General features: G+C 37.2%; 1 protein-coding gene across 1 annotated transcript in view; it reads left to right on the plus strand.

Moving 5' to 3' along the window:
- ctnnd2a (catenin (cadherin-associated protein), delta 2a) overlaps positions 1-25,019 on the plus strand; it is a 396,135-nt gene that overhangs the window by 298,964 nt on the left and 72,152 nt on the right. Inside the window, exon 16 of the mRNA XM_067434320.1 lies at positions 5,188-5,371. Within this exon, the coding sequence (XP_067290421.1) occupies positions 5,188-5,371 (184 nt within the window). The remainder of the gene's footprint in view (positions 1-5,187; positions 5,372-25,019) is intronic.

The following is a 25,019-nucleotide window of genomic DNA, read 5'->3' on the forward strand; positions in this document are numbered from 1 at the left end:
TGTGTGTGTGTGTGTGTGTGTGTGTGTGTGTGTGTGTGTGTGTGTGTGTGTTTGAAAGCAAGAAGCTGGCAAGGTCAGCGTCATCAACCATTCAGCTGCCACCTCTTCATTCTGACTCATAAGTTTGCGTACTTTCTTTAAAAAGGGAGGGAGAGAGAGAATAGGACATAGAAGGAGAGGAAAAGTGAAGATGGGGAAATAGGAAAAATAGAAGTTTGGTCTGACTCATTTTACATGTCCTTTGTAAAGCTGATGGACAGTGGGAAGGAGCGACTGGATTGAAGTTGAAGGTTGGCTTCGTTCTAGGTCGCGTAAGTGTTTTGCAATTTAACATCATCGCTGTTTTTAAAGTTTGTCCTCCATTCTGACATCTGCTAGTTTTCCGTAGCACTGAGTGACACAGAGTGGCTTTTAGCAAGAAGTTCTTCACACTACAGGCAAAAGCAGAACCCCTGCAAGGCCGTTCATTCAGTACAGCGGAGGTGAGAAACTTCTGCGCATGGTAAAAAAAATATGATCAATAAGTCATGACAACATATGTTTTTAAATGCAAATTTCATCTTGTTTTTCATCAACTCATTTTTTTTAATTAATTTATTAAGTAAAATGACGCCCCTTCCTCTCGACTCCACCCATCCACAAGCAATGCTATTGTATAGATCATCTTACTTTACACTGACCGGGACATTTTACTGAGTTGCGGTGAATGCTAACAGGACAAGTGAGCACGACATTTCACAGCCAAGTTGATTGTACTTGTGCAGTGCAGTGTACCTTTACAGGGCAGTTATCGTCTAAATCAATTCTCTCAAGTTCTCTCATTATCTTTTATGCCTTTTGAACCTGTAATCCATGGTCCATTTTATTTGGACTTCTTAATTATTCCCAAAGTATCCGTTTTGCTTTAGCACATGTATTGCAATTTTTTGAACAAAAAGTGTTTGACTGGTTATGAATTAACTGTATTCCCAACCATAAGACATACAATTATTTAATTTTTATTATTTTTTTAATTTAATTTTATTATTTTTTAAGTTAAATACAAATTTTATGAAGATTTTAATAAAACCGGAGCATGCTAAGAGAATGCTTTTATTCAAGCTAATATGCTGTTTTCTGATCAGAACACAACAGTTATGTTTAGATATATTTATGATTTTAGTAGCTTGAAATGTGTCCAAAGATATATTCCTCCTCTGGCAGCTGCTAAACATTAAGAATGTTCTATAGAGGTTTAGGCTGAAATTAGAGATATCCTCTGCGATTTAGCATCTGTCAGGATAAATTACCACCTCAGACAGTGAGCTCTCTCAGGTGAGATATTGATGAACTCGGGATAGGCTAATTAGCCACACGCATGGCTAAATTGGTTATTTCTCATTTGCAGGATGTTTTAGTATTGACTGCTTGAAATTGACCTCCTACAACCTTAATAAGAGTTTCTTCTTGTTGTAACTTGAGATATGCCCATTTATAGCTGATGATCAATGGTGAATGGCCTGGATTTTTTTTATCACTTTTTAAATCATGCTATATTTAAAGGGGGGGTGAAACACTCAGTTTCAGTCAATCTCATGTCAATCTTGAGTACCTATAGAGTAGTATTGCATCCTTCATATCTCCGAAAAGTCTTTAGTTTCATTATATTTATAAAAGAAATATGGGCTGTGACGAGCGGTGACGTCCTCAAGCGTGGAGAAACTCATGGCTATCGAGCTCAGCTAATAGATATATGATCCAGAATCATTCGGAGGCTGAAATAAATTCAACAGGAGAAACAGCAACAGCAGGACGTCCGTCTCTGTGGTATGTACTGTATTTAGTGCCCTGTCAACACGTGTGTCTTTACTCGCAGTTTATGAGGACATGATTCGGTTTATGGACTATTGTATGCGACTAAACCTTAGTGTAGAACTTTCCAGCAGGTGTGGATATTGTTTATACATATACATATATATGGAGATATATTTGACAAGTCATTGATAATATTATGTTCTGGTGTATTTGTGGAAATTAGTGTAATTTAGTGCATTTGTACATTTATTGCATTATTCCATATGCAGTCATTCATGTTATGTTATAATCTTGTGAGGTTACAGAGTTGTTTATTATCTTTCCTGGTCACCAGACTATGTGTCCATATATGCTTTATTATTCATGGTGCGCCAACGTCGCCTTTAAGTTTCATTTTCATTCCATTGATAGTCAGGACTGGTACGCCTTGCCGGTGAGTGTTTTATAAGCTGGCATTGCTAGGAGTTCAGATCAAAAATTAACATCACATGATTATGTTATTTCAATAATTCATTCTGGTGTTTTGTTTGTGTGTGTTGCAGGTTTACAACCTAACTAAATAAGTAGCTAACGAATGAGCTAAATAGTCACGAGTATCCAGCTGGTAGGCTAGCATAGCGATGCCTAGTTTGTGGATGATTATTGTGTGTGTGTGTGTGCGCAATAAAAGCTCAAAGTGACTCGAGTTGTGTCCGCCGTGCTTGTCCTGAAACCCTTCCAGTGGGGAGTTTATTGAGCTATAGGAAGTAGCTTAGTAAAGAACTGGACACTTAGCAGTAGCAAGCAACGCGGTTTTGCACGTCAGACTAGTGTAACGTTATACATAGAACAACAATGGAGTAACGTTAACCGTTAGCGCATTTGAATGACGAAGTACGCGATCGTGTCGTTTACTGATGTTTACTCATGCGACGATAGCCAACAGCAGAGACATTTGAAGCAGTTTTACTCACGGGCTGCTTCCAAAGCAGGACCGAACCTTTATCGCTGGGACCGCTCCGTCAAAAACACACTTCTTTAGTATGATTTGGTAAAGTCCTGACAGCAGTGAAAGGTGGAGATCCACTTTTGCGACACGACTGAAGTGATGTTGTGAAGCTTCCCGTCATTTCTGCGTTCAAATCGGTTCAAATGCAGCGCTGCCTTTGCGGAATGCTGTGCTGAAGCGTTGAAGTCGCTCGACGTCACCCATAGGAATAAAGTAGAGTGCGGCGCCTGGATCTACACCTGAGAGAGTCTTTATGGGCCTGCTTTTCCTCTCTCGCTCTAGTCACACGGGCGCACACCCTACCGGGAGTAGAGCCCGTACGGCCCATACAAGGACCTTCCGCTCTATTAACGTCAAGCCGAGCCATACTCGAAAAAAACTCTCCGAAACTTCAAGTAACATTTATTATTATTATCAATGTTAAAAACAGTTGTGCTGCTTAACATGTTGTGGAAAATATATTTCAGGTTTCTTTGATGAATAGTTTTATACCATTATAAATGTTTTTACTGTTTCTTTCATTCAATGTAATCCATCCTTGCTGGAAAGTGTTTATTTACAACACTTTCAACACAGCTACACTGTGTAACTTTTTTAGTTTATTCTTAGCTAAAAACACTTAGTTCTTTCAAAAATATATGTGCTCATTAATGTATATTTACTTCTTTCAAGTAATAAAGTATTCTCGTAAGTTTATAATATGCCATTGGATATACATACGGGTGAGGGGTTCGAATGCTGGTCGCCATGTTGCCCCTCCATCTTGAAAGTACATTAGCCAAAGAGGGACATACCCGTAAATTCAAGCTTCGCCTTTCGCGGTTTAACACTCGATGGCACCGTGTCGAATGTGAAGAGGGGGATTGCCATGTTAATCTTGGATTAAATTGGCCACCGTAGGAGTTAAAACGAAATCAGAATTGAGAGGAACAGAAACTATTATTCCCTGGATAGTCATATACCTTTTCACCTCTAGATGGGGGAAAATATCACACCGTGTAGCTTTAGAGGTTACTGATCCCAAAGTTTTAAATGCAATATGCATCGAATAACAATCTGCGAATGACTGTTTCCCACAATGCAATGCATTTGACTTGACCTTTTCAGTGTGACTAATAACACCATGGTGATGTAAGAAAAGTAGAGCTGTCTGTGCGGATCTTGAGACGTTTGATAGACTGCATGTGTTTTTGCTTTGCGAGAAACTGATGAAACCTCGGGTCATGTTGATGTAGTTAGTCAGCTGTATGTTGTATGAGTTTGTCTTGGGGGTCGTGCGGAAGAGTCGCAGTAATTTGCATGTTTGTAATTCTCATTAGCTGCATCATTTTGTGTCAAAAACATGAAAGTGAGTTACTCTTCTTAACAGTCTAAAAGGAGATGACTGCTTAGTCACTTGACCGTTACGCTTACCATCACTGCGGGAGTATTGGTGGTTGACCTCTGCTAGCTAAGGACTTCACTTTAGAGCAAAAAGCACAGACCTCCCACACAAATGTATGCGTATGATTTCTATACCTCAGATCAGTCAGCACATTGTAGCCGCCATCGAACTGCATATATTACAAAATCATGTATATGTTAGAGAACAAAAGGTCTCGACCGAACCAACATTTCGATTGTCTCTTCCACTGTCATCATCCATTCCTAAACAAAAATTAAAATGCTAATGTCTCCCCTTCTTCTTCTCCACTATTTGTTTATCAAATTACTGTCTGAGGCAAATATGATGTTTATGGTGCAGAAATGGCTCTCACAAATCTCAAACGGCTGCACTGATAACGATAACAGGGACATACATGGAACCAAAGATATTAAATCTTGGCATGTTTTTAATAGTCTGCTAAAGTTGTCATCATTATGCAGGATGTTTAATTTTGACCAGCTAAAAAATGATGTTTGTTGTACCAATTTAATCAGTTTTAAAGGTGTAATCTGAAGGTTTATGTGGTACAAAACATATTTGATGTGAAATTGCATCTAGTAAGTCAAATTGGGCAAGTCCTTCCTCTGAGACTTGGCAGAGCTGTGAAGGAGTTTGGTAAAATGACGTTAGTAATGTGAGACCGCAGGCTTCATAGCTTGTCAAATTATGTTTTTTTTCTTCCCCCTCTGGTGTTCAGCTCTACATTTCTGTAGGTCTCCGTGTGTGTGTGAGACGTTGTCAAAGCCTGTCTCGGGATAGCTCAAGCACAGAATGGACAGTGTTAGACATTTTTCACTTCGCTGAAGGAGTAATAATAGAAAAGCATTATTTCTTGCCATCACTTTCAGGCATGGGTCTCAAACTACCCGTCTCTCAAGTTTTAATAGTTTAAATGCGCTGCAAAAAATGTTCCAAAAAAGGAGGCTCTTCCTATTCGCTATGCTAAACGCTGCATGCATGCTTGTGTTTTCCTGTGCAGGTGTGTTGTGGAACCTGTCCTCATGTGATGCTCTGAAGATGCCTATAATCCAGGATGCTCTGGCCGTCTTGACCAACACCGTGATTATACCCCATTCCACCTGGGACGTGTCCCCACATCAAGAGGATCGCAAGCTACAAATGCACACTTCCCAAGTACTTCGCAACGCCACCGGCTGCCTGAGGTGAGTATGTATGCATGTGCTTTTCTTACAGGGGCTGGATGATGGAAGGAGAACTTTCAGTTTCTCTCCTTTAGTTTGGCTGTAATTCACCCTTGAGTGGAAACTTGTCATCATTTATTCACCCTTATGTCATTCCAAACCTGTATGGCTTTCTTTCTTCTGCAGGACACAAAAGAAGACATTTTAAATATGTTTTAGCTGTCGTTATCTAAATCAAAGGGGTTCACTGAATAAAGAAAGTCATACCGATTTTTTTCCTACCCTGATTTTAGTCCTCTGATTTGAACGCTCTGTTTAAAGGGGTGTGTCTGCTGTGAGACTTCAATGTAAACGCCCACTGCTGTGATTGGCTAACATCTTTGCATATGAAATAGCTAAGTATTACATGTGGTGCTCTCTTGAAAACTGTAAGTAAATTTTTTCTATTACAGTTCTCAGGCTTTAACTAATCGTGAAAAAGTTGATTATAGCATTATATTTAGATCTGTGGCATTGTATTCAGATCATAGCATGCTTTCATCGTAACTAAAAGTGGAAACACAATGTAAATTTTGGAGTATTGATGCCTAAAATTGAGCTTTGTCATTACAGGAGTAAAGTACATTTTTAAATGTATTCAAATAGAAAACAATTATTTTAAATGGCATAATATCAAATAAATGCAACTTTGGTGAGCATAAGAGACTTATAAAGAGAGACAATAAAGAGACTTCAAACATTAAAAATCAAACGTTAGTGTATATATATTTAGACGTTCATGTAGTAAGTAGGCGACTCTTGCGTGGTCTCAAAGGAATTAATGCTGAATGAAAAGGAACACTACAGCTAGCAGACTTCACACATACCTAAGAAACTGTGTAGGCCAGATTGCATTTATAAAACCCTTGACATGCGGCACCTGTTTAGAATGCAAACACCTTCACAACTCCATTGATTGTATATGGGCCGAAAAGGCATATTTCTCATTAAAAACAGATTGTGGTTTGCGCCGTGCAGTTGTTTCTATGACAGCTGGCCATATGATTTAGAGAACAGCCCTTTTATATATGTGGACCACTGAGAATGATCTGGTTCCTTTGATTGACTGACAAAAAAACGAGAGTTTTTGGATTTTTTACGCCTTCATACTGTTCCATATGGAATGTGGAACAACCCTGAAAAGCCATTTTCCCCCAGCCACGTCTATTCTGTTCGCATCTCTAGATTGCTCGGGGTAAAACTGAATCATAACCTGTATGGCTTTGTCACAGCGAGTAAAGATTTACCGTGTCTCTCCTGTGTGAAGGAAGAAGACGCAAAGCATCTGATTCATGATTTATGCAATAATGCATAATGATGTTTATGTGGAGTGCAAATCTAGCTTATTATGATTTATACACAGCTCCTTGTTGCAAAGAGTTGGTTGAAAAATAACTGTGAGAAAGTGTTGATTCTCCTGGGTTGAGTATATGTCTAACGTAAGGCTTTATTCTTGTATCCATAGCAACAGCGCAGTATTAAACTACATTAAAGTCTGTGCTATGAGAGGATCACACTGCTTTTGTTTGCTTTCCCAGTTCCCTTTCAAGCTTTTAAATGAACTTAACCTTTTCAAACCCTACTTGTGCAGTTTCACCTCACTGAACTAAGCTTTCTGTAAGAGATTTTTGAGTTGCACAAACAGAGGCACACCTACTGTGTGCCAATATACAGATATGCAAATACAAACAGTCGTCTTATCCTTTGATTTTCATTTTTCTGTAAATAACAAGTCTGCTTCTGAATCCAGCAGTAAATTACTCCTCCGAGTGAATGGCAGTGTCTTGTGTTTCAACAAATCATCTTCTGTATGAGAGCTGTAAAGAGGCAATTACCATCCTCCACATATTAGTCTGTCAGAGACGCACACGCTTCGGAAAGTAAAATGTGAATCTTATGCCTATTGCTTGGTTATGGACCCCACATATCCTCAACCACACGGTACGATTTAACTCTTTCCTTCCCTTTAATGGAAATTTCCATCATTTATGAGAAAGTCTTTTCCCGCCAGTGACAGAAATTTTGGTATATGTTAAGGGGGGACTATGACACATCTTCTTAAAGAGTACTGAATCTCCTGATCAAAAGATGTGAAGAAGATCAGAAAACAATCAATATCTGAAATCACATGCATATATACAATAACATGATCATCAACAGCAAACACCATATAAATCAAACCTCAACATTCTGTTTTTTGATCAGCTTTCTGAATCCAATCCTGATCAAATCTATTTTCTCAGCTTTTTGCTCAAAAAGTTTTTTTATGAAACTTACCCACATTCAAGTGTCGATTAAAAAAGAATGAACTCTTTCCCTGCCAAACACAGAATTTTCAGACGCTAGGGGGTGCTATTACGCATCCTCTGAATGAGTACAGAATCTCCTGATCAAAACACACGTGAGGAAGACGGAGTAAAACAAGCGAAGCGATCGCATGTAATCATATGCATATGTAAAATAACGTGATCATCAACATTAAACATCACATAAATCAAAACTATCTAATGTTACTGAATGAAATCTGGACCCAAGATGAGCTTCAGGACTGCAAGCATTAGGGGTGTTGATGGACTCGATCTCCTCCATCTGTGTTTGATCATCATGAATCGGATCTGGATACAGTCTTGCACAAAAATGGGATTTTCTCAGCTTTTTGTTCAAAATGTGTGAATGCATGAAGCTAGAATAAAATAGTTTATTTTGTTTAAAAGAAGGGGGTCAGCTCTTTATTTTGTTATACTGAATGCTCAGATATTCATAAAACTATATATTCTTTGGGCTATTACATTTTATGAAAATTGACAAAAACCCTGGCAGTGGCTGATAACATTTTTTTTAAACGCTGGCGGGGAAAGAGTTAAGCTAGAATAAGATACATTGCATGTTCAGATGTTCATACAACAACATTTTCTGAAATTTATTTAACACTGTTGTGGAAATAGTTAATATTGATTTTCCAATCAATCACAATCTTCACTGTATCACATACTGTGTGATTACTTTGATTCATAAGGAATCTTTTTATAAGGTTTATAAGGACTCTTATAAACTTTTTCTTTATAGTGAATCAAAAACATACAGCAAGACCTGTGCAGTGTGATTCACAAGCAAATGACTCATGTGGTTCTTTTTAGTGATTTGAAAAATATACAGTGCTACTTATGTTGTCTGAATCGCCACCGAATTGCTCTTAAGAGCCAGTACTTTTTAGTGAATCAAAAGCACATAGCAAGACCAATGCGGTGTGATTCACGAGCAAATGACTCTCATGAACACATTCTTTTTAGTGAATTAAAAACTTAAAGTGAGACCAGTGTTGTGTGATTTCATGAGCAAATGACTCTCATGAATGTGTTAAATTAAATTAATTTAAATGAATAAAAAGCAAATGTTTTAGTGAAGAAAAAACAAGAGCATTCCCGAAACAATTGACTCATGAGCAGAATCCTTTAATGACTCATTCAGGAAGATGAATTACCATTTAGAATCTGTCATAAACACTGCCCTGTACAATTTACAACTTTATCAGTTAGATGTTTTATTTAACATGTGAGCAAAATAGACATTAAAATTGAAATATGCATCATGCTCCGAAAATATTTCATGATAATTTGACTGAGGCATTTACGTTACATTCTTGCTGTCTCTTCTGGGTATCACTTTGGAGACAGTCATGTTGTCAATTTCTGACATTAAATGCTTTAATTCGGATTGATGATGTTCGTCAAAGTGGGATTTTTTTCTCTCTCTCCCTCGGAGGCGGGAACACTTGAGCAAGCCATTGAAAATCAGTGAAGCAGTGTTTTTGGAATTGAGCCTCGTCCCAATGGGAGTTTGACACACTGCTGCTGTAAATCACTTCCACAAGCAGAAATCAAATTTTTGAAAACTGCAGGTCTCCGTGGGGAAAAAAATCTATCTAATAGAAAGAGATTTTCTCAGCCACAAAGTGCAATCCCTCATGACATCCAAAAAAGGCATCACAGCTTTGGATTTTCCTTTTTGTTTCTTTGTCAGACTTTGAATCACAGTTAAACAGCTCCGCACTCTGTTTAGATTCGGCAACTCACTTGCTGTCAGTAGGATCTTAATCAAACCTGTGTCAAAGTTTCTCTCGAACCATCAAATGGTGGTTACGGGATTGTTTCTGAGGCAAAATGCACTTTTCCTATAGTGTAAAGTGTAAACATGGGAATGTGAGTATAGACTGGCGAATGTTCCATTTTTTTCCCCCAAGAAAAAGGCCTGTTAAGAATTTGTTCTTGAGCTTAGAGCTGAACGTCGCTGGAAATTACTAAAGCACCACTGACTTACTGACTCTGCCTTGAATGTTTGTTCACATGGGATCCACAGTGTGTAGAATATTTATCGCTTAAACGCATGAATGTTTCTCCAATCATTATTACATATGCGGGTCTTTAGCGACACGGATCTACAACCCGAATTCTGGAAATGTTGGGACATTTTTGTTAATTTGAATAAAATGAAAACTTAAAGACTTTCAAACTGCATGAGCCAGTCATTTATTCACAATAGATACATAACATAAAATGTTTAAACTGAGAAATGTTACACTTGTATCCACTAAATGAGCTAATTTCAAACTTGATGCCTGCTACAGGTCTCAAAAAAGTTGGCACGGAGGCAAAAAATGGCTGAAAAAAGCAAGGAATTTAGAAAAGATTCAGTTGGGAGAGCATCTAGCAACTAAGTTAATTGATAACAGGTCTGTAACGTGATTATCTATAAGAAATGTGTCTTAAGCCCTATTTGGATGGTAATTGTTTCACATGTGGACGTCCGTAAAAATACATTTGCATGCAACCTCAGTGATAAACTCGTGCATTCGGATGGTGATTTACTCACCGTGGGAGCGAATTTTAGGATCTTGCACACCTGCACTTGTTTCCTGGTTGCCTTAAAATTTTGAGTTAATTGAAATTAAAAAATTTAATTACTACAATTACTACAACATTTTTGAGAATCAACACCCTTTATTCAAATATTTTTAAAAGATTTTGTAAGCTTATTGGGTAATTGTTTGTGTTTTATTTGTGATGACGCAGTAAAACATGCCAAATTGTGCTATTTTCATGATTTATCACATTTTTATGTGGTTCGGATACAAAAATATTTTGAGTTTCTATTTATTAAACCAATTTTCTTCATTGTATCAATTGACATTTTTAATTTCAATGAACTAAACATTTTATGGCAACCAGGTTACTTCATTTTTTAAGTTAAACCAACAATATTTTTTACAGTGTGGGAACGCTGATCACGTGGTCCGTCTAATGATTGTCTGCTGTAAAAAATGTCATTTGCTTGGAATAATAAGAATAAAGTCATATTTAATTTAATAATAGGAAATTATTAATTCTTTAGTTATTTAAAATCCTGTTTAAAAATAGGAAGATGTCATTTAAAAATGTGGAAATGAGTGGAATTAAGTTAATAGAATGCTGCAAATTTAACCTTTATAATTACTGCCATAATAACGGCTCATTTCAAATGTTTACGTGTTTTTATTTCATTTCCTCTTTTGAGCGGTGATGAAAAATTATTCTTGTAAATACTTTCCAGCATTTCAGTAATAAAAGTGTAGGCTAGATCTTTGAAATGCAGCCATATTACAGCGAATCACAACGATATGGTGCTGTGCAGGGGGTCAAAAAGGATATAAACCATTCATTTTGAAGCAATCTCTTCTTGAAAACTCAGAGATGTGGATTCGGACGGAAATTAAATTACCACATGAGTTGTTTGTCAAAAAACTGTAGGTAATTCGTAGGGATGGGACGAAATATCGTTTGACAAAATTTCGCGATACAAAACGTGACGAAACGCATCGAGGTCGAAAAAAATGGATCGCGAAATAAAGATAGATGGCACTGCTGCATGATTTGCGTAGTATATAAATAATTTAGTGTTGTGTGTGTGTGTGTGTGTGTGTGTGTGTGTGTGTGTGTGTGTGTGTGTGTGTGTGTGTGTGTGTGTGTGTGTGTGTGTGTGTGTGTGTGTGTGTGTGTGTGTGTGTGTGTATGGGGCAGACATAACAAAACGCAACGCGCATTTTCTGTTTGATCTGAGGCATAGTTGGAAAAAGTGAGAGCAGTCAGACGCGATGCAACAGCAAACATTAAAAGGGAAAGAAAAGGGTTGACATTAGCATTAATATTCTAAACCAAAAATGCAGTTATTGTATGGAAGTAAAACTGTGCCACTGGATTTTGAATTCAAATTTTTAGCACTGAATCTTTTTACATCGAATTTTTAACACTGAATTTTATTTTGCATCTAAATCAGACTTTGAATTTTAAAAGCCATCGAATTTCTAGCTGTTTTTTTACCTATGACATTTTTTCAATGTTTTAAAAAAATTCAGTGTAAAAAGAAATTCAACGTCTCAAAAAATTCAGTGTAAAAAAATTCAACGTCTCAAAAGATTCAGTGTAAAAAAATTCAACGTCTCAAAAGATTCAGTGTAAAAAAAAAATAATGTCTCAAAAGATTCAGTGTAAAATAATTAAACGTCTCAAAAAATTCAGTGTAAAAATATTCAGAGTCAACATCCGGGTAACCAAGGAGAAGCAATCGATCCCTGTATCAAATCATCCAACATCCAGCCAATCATTTACGCTCCATTGGTCATGAGTAAACTCACCGAAGCGCCATCGTGTGTGTTCTGAGCCATGCTGCTGAGCTCTGGAGCTCACCTGAAGTGAACTTCCCCGCCTTCCTGTTTCAGCGTCACATGACCAATGGAGCGTAAATGATTGGCTGGATGCTGGATGATTTGATACAGGGATCGATTGCTTCTCCTTGGTTACCCAGATGTTGACTCTGAATATTTTTACACTGAATTTTTTGAGACGTTGAATTATTTTACACTGAATCTTTTGAGACATTTTTTTTTTTACACTGAATCTTTTGAGACGTTGAATTTTTTTACACTGAATCTTTTGAGACGTTGAATTTTTTTACACAGAATTTTTTGAGACATTGAATTTCTTTTTACACTGAATTTTTTTAAAACATTGAAAAAATGTCATAGGCAAAAAAAACCAGCTAGAAATTCGATGGCTTTTAAAATTCAAAGTCTGATTTAGATACAAAATAAAATTCATTGTTAAAAATTCGATGTAAAAAAATTCAGGGCTAAAAATTAGAATTCAAAATCCAGTGGCACAGTTTTACTTCCATATTATTGCCTACATAAGCTACCATATTTTCTGTTTAACTTTTATAAGACTCCAGAAAGAAAAGTGTTTTTTTCACTGAGCACATTCTCTGCAGTCTAAGCGCGATGCACTGCATCTCACTCTCGCTCATGTCTGAGGTAAATCATTAACACATCACCGCTTACAGTACACGTGTTTTATTGAGCTAAATACATTACAATCGGCTAAAACTAATGCACAGGTTACTTTCCTGAACAAGCGCGCTCCCGAGTCGTCCGTGTTCTTCACACTGTCCACGTGAATTACGGCCCAGTTCGGCGCGCACACGCAAAATACCGGCAGTTCAATAGGGAATGCGGATCTCTTAAAGGGGCCACACTATATTCCTCCTCGTGTAATATGGACTTCCTCCAGGTATGGTGTGGTTCTGGTTTGCTCACTGGTACACATTAACAATTTTTCATACGAACTTTTCCCTGTTCTGAATTAAACTGCCAGTGTAAAAACTCCCTTTATATTGTTAAAATGAGAGAAATCACTACTTACTCATTATTTTTAAGTTTAAGCTTAAGAGACATGAACAATTTCTTAGATAAACATATCTATGACCTTTGATATGTCTAGTCTTCATGCTATATTGATTATTATTGAATAAGTATGGTTTCATTAATAATAAATGTACATTTGCATAAAGCATGCATATTTGTCCATACCTATGTTGATTAGAATATTAAAAACTTAATTTAAACTTAATTTAAGATACATTTACAATTGCTAAAAAGGTGCGATTAAATTGCGATTAATCGCGAGTTAACTCATGACAATCATGCAGTTAATCGCTATTCAATATTTTCATCGGTTGACATCCCTACAGTGCCCTCCACAATTATTGGCAACCCTGTTTAAGATGTGGTTGCGGACTTCTAAAAATTCTCCTTTTTTTTAAACAACATAGAACCAAAATGCAAAAAAAGAGAAAAATCCTACCTTTCGTTTTAGTACATAACTTTGGTGGTAAAAAAAAAAAAAAAAATCACAGATTTGGAAAGACTTTTTTTTTTTGATATCGTATCGTGACGTATCGTATCGTAACCCTGGCATATCGAGGTGCATCGTATCGTGAGTTTAAGTGTATCATCCCATCCCTAGTAATTCGGCCGGGGATTTTTACGCGAGTGGTGGGAGAAAAACATTGACATTCTGACAGCAATAAAATCACAGACTAGCCCCTGTCAATGATGAAAATAACTTACGGCTCCACGAGAAACAGTAACCGTCTGAATAGAGCTTTAGAGAAGTAGAGTCTCTCAGAAGTAAAGATGGGCAGTCTCTCCAATCTGTGAAAGAGAGCGCATAAAAATATTGTGGAATACTTTAAAAACAATGTTCCTCAACATCAAATTGCAAAGACTTTGGAAATCTCATCATCTACGGTGCATAACATCACCAAAAGATTCAGAGAAACTGGAGAAATCTCTGTGTGTAAGGGGCAAGGCCGAAGACCTTTATTGGATGCCCATGGTCTTCGGGCCCTCAGATGACACTGCATCACTCATCGCCCTGATTGTGTCAGTGACATTACTAAATGGGCCCAGGAATATTTCCAGAAACCACTGTCGGTAAACACAATCCGCCGTGCCATCTGCAGATGCCAACTAAAGCTTTATCATGCAAAAAGCAAGCCATATGCGAACAGAAGCGCCGTCGTGTCCTGTGGGCTAAGGCTCATTTAAAATGGACTGTTTCAAAGTGGAAAGGTTGGAAATCATGGACACTGTGTCCTCTGGGATAAAGAGGAGGAAGTCTGTCCAGCGTGTTATCAGTGTTCAGTTCAAAAGCCAGCATCTCTGATGGTATGGGGGTGCATAAGTGCATACAGTATGGGCAGCTTGCATGTTTTGGAAGGCACTATGAATGCTGAAAGGTGTATAAAGGTTTTAGAGCAACATATGCTCGCCTTCAGACAACGTCAATTTCAGGGAAGGCCTTTCAGGTGTATTTTAGCACGACAATGCAAAAGCACATACTGCAGCTATTACAACAGCGCGACTTCGGCGTAGAAGAGTCTGGGTGCTGAATTGGATGCCGTCCTGCAGTCCAGATCTTTTACCTATAGAAAACATTTGGCACATCCCTAAATGAAAATACATCAAAGACGCCCACAAACTCTTCAGCAGCTGGAAACATATGTCAGGCAAGAATGGGACCAAATTCCAACACCAAAACTCCAGAAACTCATAACCTCGATGCCCAGACGTCTTCAAACTGTTTTAAAAAGAAGAGGAGATTTTACACCATGGTAAACACGCCTCCGTCCCAACTATTTTGAGATCTGTAGTAGGCATCAAGTTTGAAATTAGCTCATTTAGTGGATAAAAGTGTACAATTTCTCAGTTTAAACATGTTGTATATGGTCTATTGTGAATAAAATATTGTCTTTTTGTTTTTCATTTTATTCACATGAAAAAAACGTACCAACATTTCCGTAATTTGCGTTGTATATCTTCCACTTATGGATCTACATGCAGTGATAATATAAAACTCTCCTGATATCAGAGTAACAATTAAAGAAGAATTAAATATAGCATATTTTGTTAGCTTTTGGAGCTTGTAAGGGTTCCGTTTTGAGCAGATGTTTTATACCATCATCACTGTCCTCATCAGAGCTCATTTTCCAGTACATTCAGCATCTGGCTCATATTTGCGACAGTGCCACCTTGTGTAATAAAGATGAATTGCACTTATTCGGTCCTGAAATATTTAGTTATTATCTTGCAGAAAAAATATACTTAGACTATTACATACCTCTGTCTAAAGCTGTTCGATGGGGTTTAGGGTCAGGGCTCTGTGTGAGAAAGTAAAGTTCTTCCACACCAAACGATCCAACCATGTCTTTATGGACCTTACTTTATGTACTAGGGCACCGTTATTAAATAGAAAATAGCCCAAACTCTTCCCACAAAGTTGGAAGCATAGCATTGTCCAAAATGTCTTGGTATGCTGAAGCATTAAGATTTCCCTTCACTGGAATTAAGGGGACATATCCAACCTCTGAAAAACAACACCATACCATAATCCCCCTTGCTTTACACTTTACACTTGGCACAATGCGGTCATACAGGTAACTTTCTTCTGGCATCCGCCTAACCCAGACTCGACTTCCAAACAGAGAAGTGATCCGTCATTCAAAAGAACATGTTTCCACAGCCCCAGAGTCCAGTGGCGACATGCTTTTCTCCACTCCATCCAAGGCTTGGTATTGTACTTGGCTTGCATGAAACTGCTCGGCCATGGAAACCCATTCCCTGAAGCTCCCGCCGCACAGTTTTTGTGCTGATATCAATGCCAGTGGAAGTTTGGAACCCAGCGCTCTTTGACTTTACATATTCTTCCGCCAAGTTGCTGCTGTTCCTAATCTCTTCCATTTTCCAGTAACACCACTTACAGTTGACTGTGGAATATCTAGCAGGGATTAAACTTCACAAATTCTTTTTCACAAGTGCCAGCTATTACAGTACCACTCTTGAATTCACTGAGCTTCGAAACAACCCATTTCAAAATTGATTCTTAAATTATTTTATTCATCAAGGACATCTTATGTTGATCAAAAGTGTACCTGACTGCATTTTATTTGAAACTATTTTTCTGTATCGTAAACGTTGTTAGTGCATTATTAACATTGTGCAGTGTTATTTTTTTGTCATATTTTGAAGTTGTCATCATGCTGCACATTTTTCTTCTCATCTTTGTTGACCAAATCAAAAACCCTTTGTCAGAAGACATTGCCGAGATAAACACGTTTGATAGCCTTGTGAGACATCGAAGCAGCTCTCCTCTCACAGCAGGTATTTGTGCTCTGTCTTTGAGCAGCTGTGGAGGTCCATGTTGGACTGCAGGAAGGGGAAATTATGCTGTTGGTGCTCCAGATGCTCAGGTGCTTCTGGCTCACCTTGCCATTTGGCTTCTGTAACCGTGGTAACCACCCCACCCCCAGTGTCAGCCAACTAGAGGCCTGGCACATCTTCATTCTGGCTGCTGTCATTAAACCTCACAGTTCATCTAAACGGACAATCTGTCAAAATCTGCTTCTTTCAGATAAGGTTTATAAATTGCGTAATGTAATGGGCCTACTAAGTACGTCGGAAGAAGATATTTCTCCTGCATTCCCAGTGGTTGCCTGCTGAATGAGTATTTTCGAGTTTATTTTTACTAGAGCACATTGCATGTGTTGAACAGGTCATTTAACCAAGGCCATTAAAGCACAAAAGACCAGACGTTTCTCCTTGTAAGGAGTTTTTAAGGTGTGCTTGATTGAAAACACCACTAATTGGGTTCAATAAGTGATTTGCTAACAAAGTGTGCTAATTAATTAGATGGAGTGTGCGCGTGACAGAAATTAAAGTGAACGAATAAGCAATAACATCTAAGGGGCTCATTAATTGTGGAAAATTACCAAGAGCTCGATTGACGATTCGCAGGGAATCACGTGACCTCGCATAAATCTTAAACTTCAGTCATGATGTGATTGCAGTGCTTTGTATTCGTGTTGACCAGATTACTGTTAGACACTGGTGGCACTTTCGTGTTTTACAATGGACATTGAGTTGTGGGGAGTTATGTGCAAAGCTAATTTTCAATAATGTAGCTGTTTGGAGACGATAAATATACTTATCTCAACACAGTGTTCAGATTTTTATCCCTAAAGCAGTCTTTTGAAATTACTTTAAATACAGCCAAAGATGTCATTATTAGCTTGGAAGACTCACCCAAGCCTCCGTTACTGTGTGTGTGTGTGTGTGTGTGTGTGTGTGTGTGTGTGTGTGTGTGTGTGTGTGTGTGTGTGTGTGTGTGTGTGTGTGTGTGTGTGTGTGTGTGTGTGTGTGTGTGTGTGTGTGATTACACGTGGCTCTCTCAGCAGTGTTGTACAGCAGCATCACTACAAATAGTGGTTCTTAGCTATGGGCTGCCCTTTTCGCACTTAAGTAAAGTAGCTTTTCAGTAGTAAATACTATTGTTTGTAATATTGCTTAAGCAGGGGGAGCATATACATTATTAGGTCTACCTGTTATTATTAGAGTATTTTACAGTATTATACAGTCTTAGCTTATGAAATGGATCAGGCTAAGCTTATAATTAATATGCAAATTAAGATGTAAAGCTAATTAAGTACATCCGTGAACATTATATATTTGAGTTAATATATATGTATAGCCTAATTATACTATGCATTCATTTTATTCATTTATTTTTATATTATGTGAAAAGAAAGGGACTGTTTGGTGACACAAAGCTAATAAATACTAAACGAAATGCACATTATGTATTTGTGTTAAAAATGATTATTATAATTTTTGTATTATTATTTTAACTTGTTTATTTAAAAAAGTCCATTTATTTAATAATAATTAGCTTTATTTTCTTACGTGTTAATTGGATTTATTATTCTATTATGTGAGAAGAACATGACTGTGGAGTGGCAAAGATAATAATGTATTTGTTAAAAAGTGATTATTTTTATTTAAACTTTCATATTTAATGCCCAGTTATTTAATAATTACCAGCTTTATTTTAATATTTTTTTCATTTAATTGAATCTATATGTGAGAAGAAAGTGACTGTGAAGTGACACAAAGCCAATAATTATTCAAATAAATGGTCATTATGTATTTGATTTTTTTTAAATGTATTTATATTGTTTATTATTATTATAACTCAAATACATATTTAATGCACATTAATCATTATCTTAAATTATTATGCATTCAATTCTATTATTTAATTATTCTTTTATTGTGATAGAAGAATGTGAATATAGAGTGAAATGTTCAAGAGACATGAAACTAGCACAGCGATGTAGAAAGTCTTTGTAGCATCATTATCATGTATCATCAGTAGTGTAATGCTCTGTTATCTCTCTATTACCTTCTTTCTCCCTCTCCAACCTCACTGCGCACACAGTGGTGCAGTGCTCCTTTTGTGCTTATCTGTAGACGTATAGCTGTTCTCCACCAGCTAAATATTCACACCAAAATGCTTTATGGACAATATCAGCCACTTTGCACTTTGCCCTGTCAGCATCAGCCGAGGGGGATTTATTAAATAATTTCATCGTTTTGGAATACTCCATCACAGTGATGCTCTGATAAATCAAACCGCCACCATCCTCTAATTGCTGCCCTCCCTCTTCTCCCTCTAATATCAGTCCAGCATGACACACCTTGAAAAGTAATGAAACAATTTCTCTTTTTCTCTTCTCGGCCTGTGTGATGCATCATCTACGTTCCCGCCAAGCTGCGAGCAGACGCACCCTCAGTCACATCCATCACTCACCATCAGAAGTGAATCATCTCTCTCAGCTCGGTCTCAATTACAGGGCTCCCCGTGTTCCTCAGGACACCCTTTCCTACAGGCTGGAGAGAGTTTGCATTTGCAAAAGTTGCTGTGAGCCGAGAGGAAATGGGAGAAAAAGGCCAACGTGAAAATAAAACGCTTTAATTGGTGCTGTTGCTGGCAGAAGAGGGAGTAGATGCTCTTGATCTGTGTTTATGGAGGAACTCAAACCCTGAGGTCTCCTCTCTCCCCATTAATGTTTCCTGTGTGCTGTTAATGGGACTTATTTGACTGTTTAATAACCCAGAATGGCTCCTGGATTTGGAAAGTTGCTATGACTCACTATTGGAGCCAAACGGTTAGATTTGTATTACTATTATTTAGATTTTATATATACTGTATAAGGCAAAGAACCACCAGTCGTGAAGTGTATTCAAATTGTTTAAATAGGGGTCCTATTATGCCCCTTTTTACAAGATATAAAATAAGTCTCTGGTGTCCCTAGATTGTGTATGTGAAGTTTTAGCTCAAAATAGCCCACACATATTTTTTTATATCATGTTAAAATTGTCACTTTTTAAGGTTGAGCAAAAACATTTCAAGAAAAGGGCGGAGCTTCAAGAGCTTGTGTTAGCAGCTCTGATTACATCATGCAGACACTCAGAAACTGTTCAGCCTCTTATGTTCAAACCATAGTCAGACAATGATGGAGAGACTCAAGAAGAAGTGAAAACATGTAGACTGCAACAGGGCGTTTCTGAAAGGTTAGTTGATGGCTGATGTGGAGTTAACTATATTCAAGTCATCGATTAGCATGTTCTGTCATGATCATTTTTAAATCGCTTGTGTGGAAAAGAGCCAAAGAATATATGCTTCATGATGATAGAACCGGTATAGTTTAATTTCATCTCGCTTTTATGACATGCTATTGCATTTGTTTTACATACTGCAGTAAATGTGAAAAGACAGGTGCGACAGCTTGAGCAGATTCCTAAATGTGCTATACTACAACAACTCTTCCTCTTCTCAACATGGCCTTGGTTCATCCTTTTTTGATGGACATCCTTTTTTTTTTAGATACATATCATCCTGACCATCATTTGTTTGAACTCTTGCCATCTGGAAAACGCTATAGGTCTATCAAAACACGAACCACAAGATTCATGAACAGTCTTTATCCTAAATCTGTCACTTCACTGAACATTGAACTGAAAACACCCCAAGTTATGAGCACTTTAATGTATTAAAAGTTAAAAAGCATATGAGCACTGTCTTTTTCACTTTCATTTAAGGGTGAACTATCCCTTAAATATTGTGTGTGTGTGCGTGCGTGTTGTACGTAAATATTGTGTACCACAAATTGTAAATATTGTATTGGACCCCACAATGTAATATACAGTGTTTGTGTGGGCATGTTTTTGTGACATATGAGGACACAAAGGTGTATAATGACATACACTGTAAAAAATTATTTAGAAAAAAAGTTACCTGGTTGCCTTAAAATTTTGAGTTCATTAAAATTAAAATTTTGAGTTAATACAATGAACATTTTTTGAGATTCGACAACCTTTGTTAAAAGATTATTAAAAGATTTTTTAAGCATATTGGGTAATTGTGTGTGTGTTATTTCTGATGATGCAGTGAAACATGCCAAATTGTGCTATTTTCAGGATTTATCACAATTTATATGTGATTCAGATACAAAAATATTTTGAGTTTCTATATATTAAACTAATTTCCTTCATTGTATCAACTCAAATTTTTAATTTCAATAAACTCAAAATTTTAAGGCAACCAGGTTACTTACTTTTTTAAGTTAAACCAACAAAAACCACCACAAATTTTTTACAGTGTAGGTAAGACATAAGGATTACAAGGAGAGGGTGAAATATGAGGACATTGGCCATGTCCTCACTTTTCAAAATGCTTATAAATCATACATTTGAAAGTATTTTTTAGAAAGTTTTTTTAGAAAGTAAAAATGCAGAATGTTTCCTGTGATGGGTAGGTTTAGGGGTAGGAGCAGGGGCAGTGTAAGGGGATAGAAAATACGGTTTGTACGGTATAAAAAACATTACGCCTATGGAAAGTCCCTCTATGTCACAAATAAAAAACGTGTGTGTGTTTTATTTCAGCCAACTTCTGTTTTACACCTGCCATCACACATTATAAAAAGATTTAAAACATTATTTAACTACATTAGCATTTATTAATCTTAGTTAGTTAATTTCAACATTTACTAATATTTTTTTAATCAAAAGTTGTAATTATTAACATTAGTTAGTTAGTGAACCAACATAATCAAACAATAGCCACGCTGTGTTTTAATGAACTAACATTAACAAAAATGTAAAAAATTATTTTATTGAAAAATATTTTTGATTGTTCACTATTAGTTAATACATTAACTAATGTTAACAAATGAGACCTTATTGTAAAGTTTTACCTTTATTAATAATGTGTGAAGTCTTATGACCTCATTCCATGTAGAGATATAGTTTTTGCCCATAAACTTTATATCACCCTGCATGCCCTTTCCAAAAAGCAAACAGAAAGAAACTCCTCCAACTGTTGCACCCTCCTGTCTTGTGCAGTGGATGAAAACTTTTGCTCTGCCCACTGTTATGTGGTGTCATCATCAATAATTCATGAAGTTTGTGCCAATTTGTTTCGGTCAATGAGACATGTACAATGCGCATGCAATTGTGTGGTTCACTTCCTGCATTTATAAACGAGTGTAAGCCATCAAAATGATCTATCGGGATGTTCCCTGTGACATTAGCAGAGGGTCCCATTTTCAGTTTAAAATGACTATATCCAAACTTTATTTTGAAATATTAGGAAGCTTGTTTTACAGACTGCTGGCAGAGATTAATTTTAAATAACTAGAAATAGATCTGACCAAAAGCACCGCAGTTATGTTTTCTGACATCTGGTTTGGGTCGTCTCTTGGTTATGAATAGTAATGTCTCATCATTTATGTCTCCCGCATAACTGTTTTATTGCATAAAGGGGAGGCAGGCGTTGGGAGCCCAGAGCTCTTCTCAGCCTGATGTGCATTAGCATAACCTTTGATTAACTGTTTTCCCATATGGCCCTTGTGGTGCTTGGATGTTTAATTTCCTGCACAAAGGGCTGCAATGAGCCTTCCATTAAGTGAGAACAGCATCTTTTCATGCCAAGAACTAAGCTTGATGTCCGTGTGTGAAGTGTTTATTTACCTGAGAGGAATTCCAGTTGTTTAATACAGCTTTTTTTTTAAACAGCAGTTTAAGTAGTGTCGATTTAAGCCATAAAAAAAATTGTATGAATGTTTTCATTACATAACAAAGTATAAAAGCAGTGCCATTTATTTTAAAAGAAATGTGTTATATTTATATAGTAATATTACTATACATAATATAAATATGTATGTTTTTTATTGTGTATGTATATATTACAAATATATAAATGATTAACATTTAGAAGATTTTGCATCAATTTTGCAGGTTGTTTGTGTGTGTGTGTGTGTGTGTGTGTGTGTGTGTGTGTGTGTGTGTGTGTGTGTGTGTGTGTGTGTGTGTGTGTGTGTGTGTGTGTGTGTATATATATATAAACACACACACACACACACACACACACACACACACACACACACATACACATATACATATATATATGTGTGTGTGTGTGTGTGTGTGGATGGATTGATGTGCATGGATGGATGGATGGGTGTGTAGATGGATTGTTTTGTGTGGATGGATGGATGTGTAGATGAATTGATGTGCATGGATGGATGGATGGATGAATCGATGGGTGTGTAGATGGATTGATGTCTGTGGATGGATGGATGTGTAGATTGATTGATGTGCGTGAATGGATGGATGGATGGATGGATGGATGGATGAATGGATGGATGTGTAGATTGATTGATGTGCGTGGATGGATGTGTGGATTGATTGATGTGCATGGATGGATGGATGGATGGATGGATGAATGGATGGATGTGTGGATTGATTGATGTGCATGGGTGGATGAATGGATGGATGTGTGGATTGATTGATGTGCATGGGTGGATGAATGGATGGATGTGTGGATTGATTGATGTGCATGGATGGATGGGTTGGGTGTGTAGATGGATTGTTCTGTGTGCATGGATAGATGGATGTGTAGATGAATCGATGTGGATGGATGGATGGATGGATGGATGGTTGGTTGGATGGATGAATCGATGGGTGTGTAGATGAATTGATGTGTGTAGATCGATGGATGGATGGATGGATGAATCAATGGGTGTGTAGATGAATTGATGTGTGTGGATGGATGGATGGATGGATGGATGATTTATGTGTGGATGGATGGATGGATATATGGATTGCTGTGCATGGATTAATGGATGTGTAGATGGATTGATGTGCGTGGGTGGATGGGTGTGTGGATGCTGGATGGATGGGTGGTTTGTGTGTGTGGATGGATAGATGAATGGGTGTGTAGATGGATTGATGTGCATGGATGGATGGATGGATGGATGGATTCTGCAAGGAGTATCTACACATGATAATGTGTGCATTTGTGTGTTTATAAACGAAACACACACATGTATATCTATTTATATTTCTTTATATTTATATATGTAATTTTCTCTTCTTCATTTTATATGGAGTCGAGTTGGGAATATTATATTTATATATAATATTATATATTATCTATGTTTAATTATATTATAATCTAATGTGATGTTAACAAATAAGATAATTGCTGAAGCAGAAAGGGCATTGATATTTACCCAAAACAATATTCAGGATGAACCTATAGAGAACAGAAACTGTCCTTCATCCGTTTACAGTCAGTGAGTGAGCAGAGCAGCCATGTTTTTGGCCAACGCCAATACTCTCCATGTCTGTCACTCTTAGGCATCTTGCATTGAAATATGAAATTGTGATGTTCCCTCCTATTGTGATTTATGCAATATTCAGGTCACAGTTACTGTACTAGGGTCAGCATGTTTGTTCTCTGGTTTAAATCTTGTGTTTCTTCAGTAGGAGTGATAGCGTCCTCATGCCCTAGTTGCTGGATGTCATTTTGGCTGTCATTTCTTCTCCGCTTATCATGATTCGACCTACACCAGCAACCCCACATGTTTTTTCCCTCCATCTCTCAAATGCAGTGGATAAAAAGAAAAGGGCGACATGACTAATTAGTGTGTTTGTTCAGTCAGGAGCACATTAATAACTGTCATTAACTGCCCTGCATGTAATACACAAGCAAAAAAACAAAGAATGGATATCAATAATCTCACGTCCCCCAAGCCACCCAATCAAAGAGAGATGGACCTTGGCTAATACAGAAAGTCATGACGTTACTTGAAGAGTTATGACTTTGTCTGCCTAGGCTATAATTCATATTAAAGATTTTCTGATGTACTACCATATTCAGGTTTCAATGACTAACCTCATAAACATCCGATGCTTTAGCACGTGACTCAGTCCTCAGGGTGCCTGTTGTAATGAAATAGTAATTTCTTCATTCAAATGAAACATGTCTGTTGTGACATGAGTGTTTCTGTAAGCCGTGCCTCCTCGCATGACTTTTTGATGAAAACTTGCTCAACAAATTGGATGGAACACCTATAGGTCTTAAATTCAAAAGCTGGTGCTGTCAGGCCTGCTGAATATTTAATGATGCAATAAAGCAGGGCCATAAAGGAACTAAATAGATACGTTTGTAATTCAAATGCTCCATATGCAGTCTAAATTATGTATTTTCAATGCTTTTTCGTGTATAATAGAGGTGGAGACCAGGCAATTCTAATAAATGATACATAGCAATTGATTCGGTGCTGATGAATATAGAAATGTAAATCCTATGAGCTGTAATGTATCTTGTTTCCCATTATAGATTATGTGAGTGAATTTTTTGTATAACGAGAGGGCCGTATTCCCAAAAGCGGTATGGTGTGGCGCAGAGACACGCGTGTGTCATAGTCTTTCGGTCAGGCGCACAAGGGAGTTTTTAACTGATATCAAACCATTTTCAGTACATTGATGTGATGAGGAGTTGAGCCTTTAATGGAAGTCTGATTTGCTGTTATTGTGAGTTTAATAGACATGCGGATGGAGTTTTAATGTCTACTGTTG

This window comes from Pseudorasbora parva, chromosome 24 (assembly GCF_024679245.1).
Source record: "Pseudorasbora parva isolate DD20220531a chromosome 24, ASM2467924v1, whole genome shotgun sequence".
Lineage (NCBI taxonomy): Eukaryota > Metazoa > Chordata > Actinopteri > Cypriniformes > Gobionidae > Pseudorasbora > Pseudorasbora parva.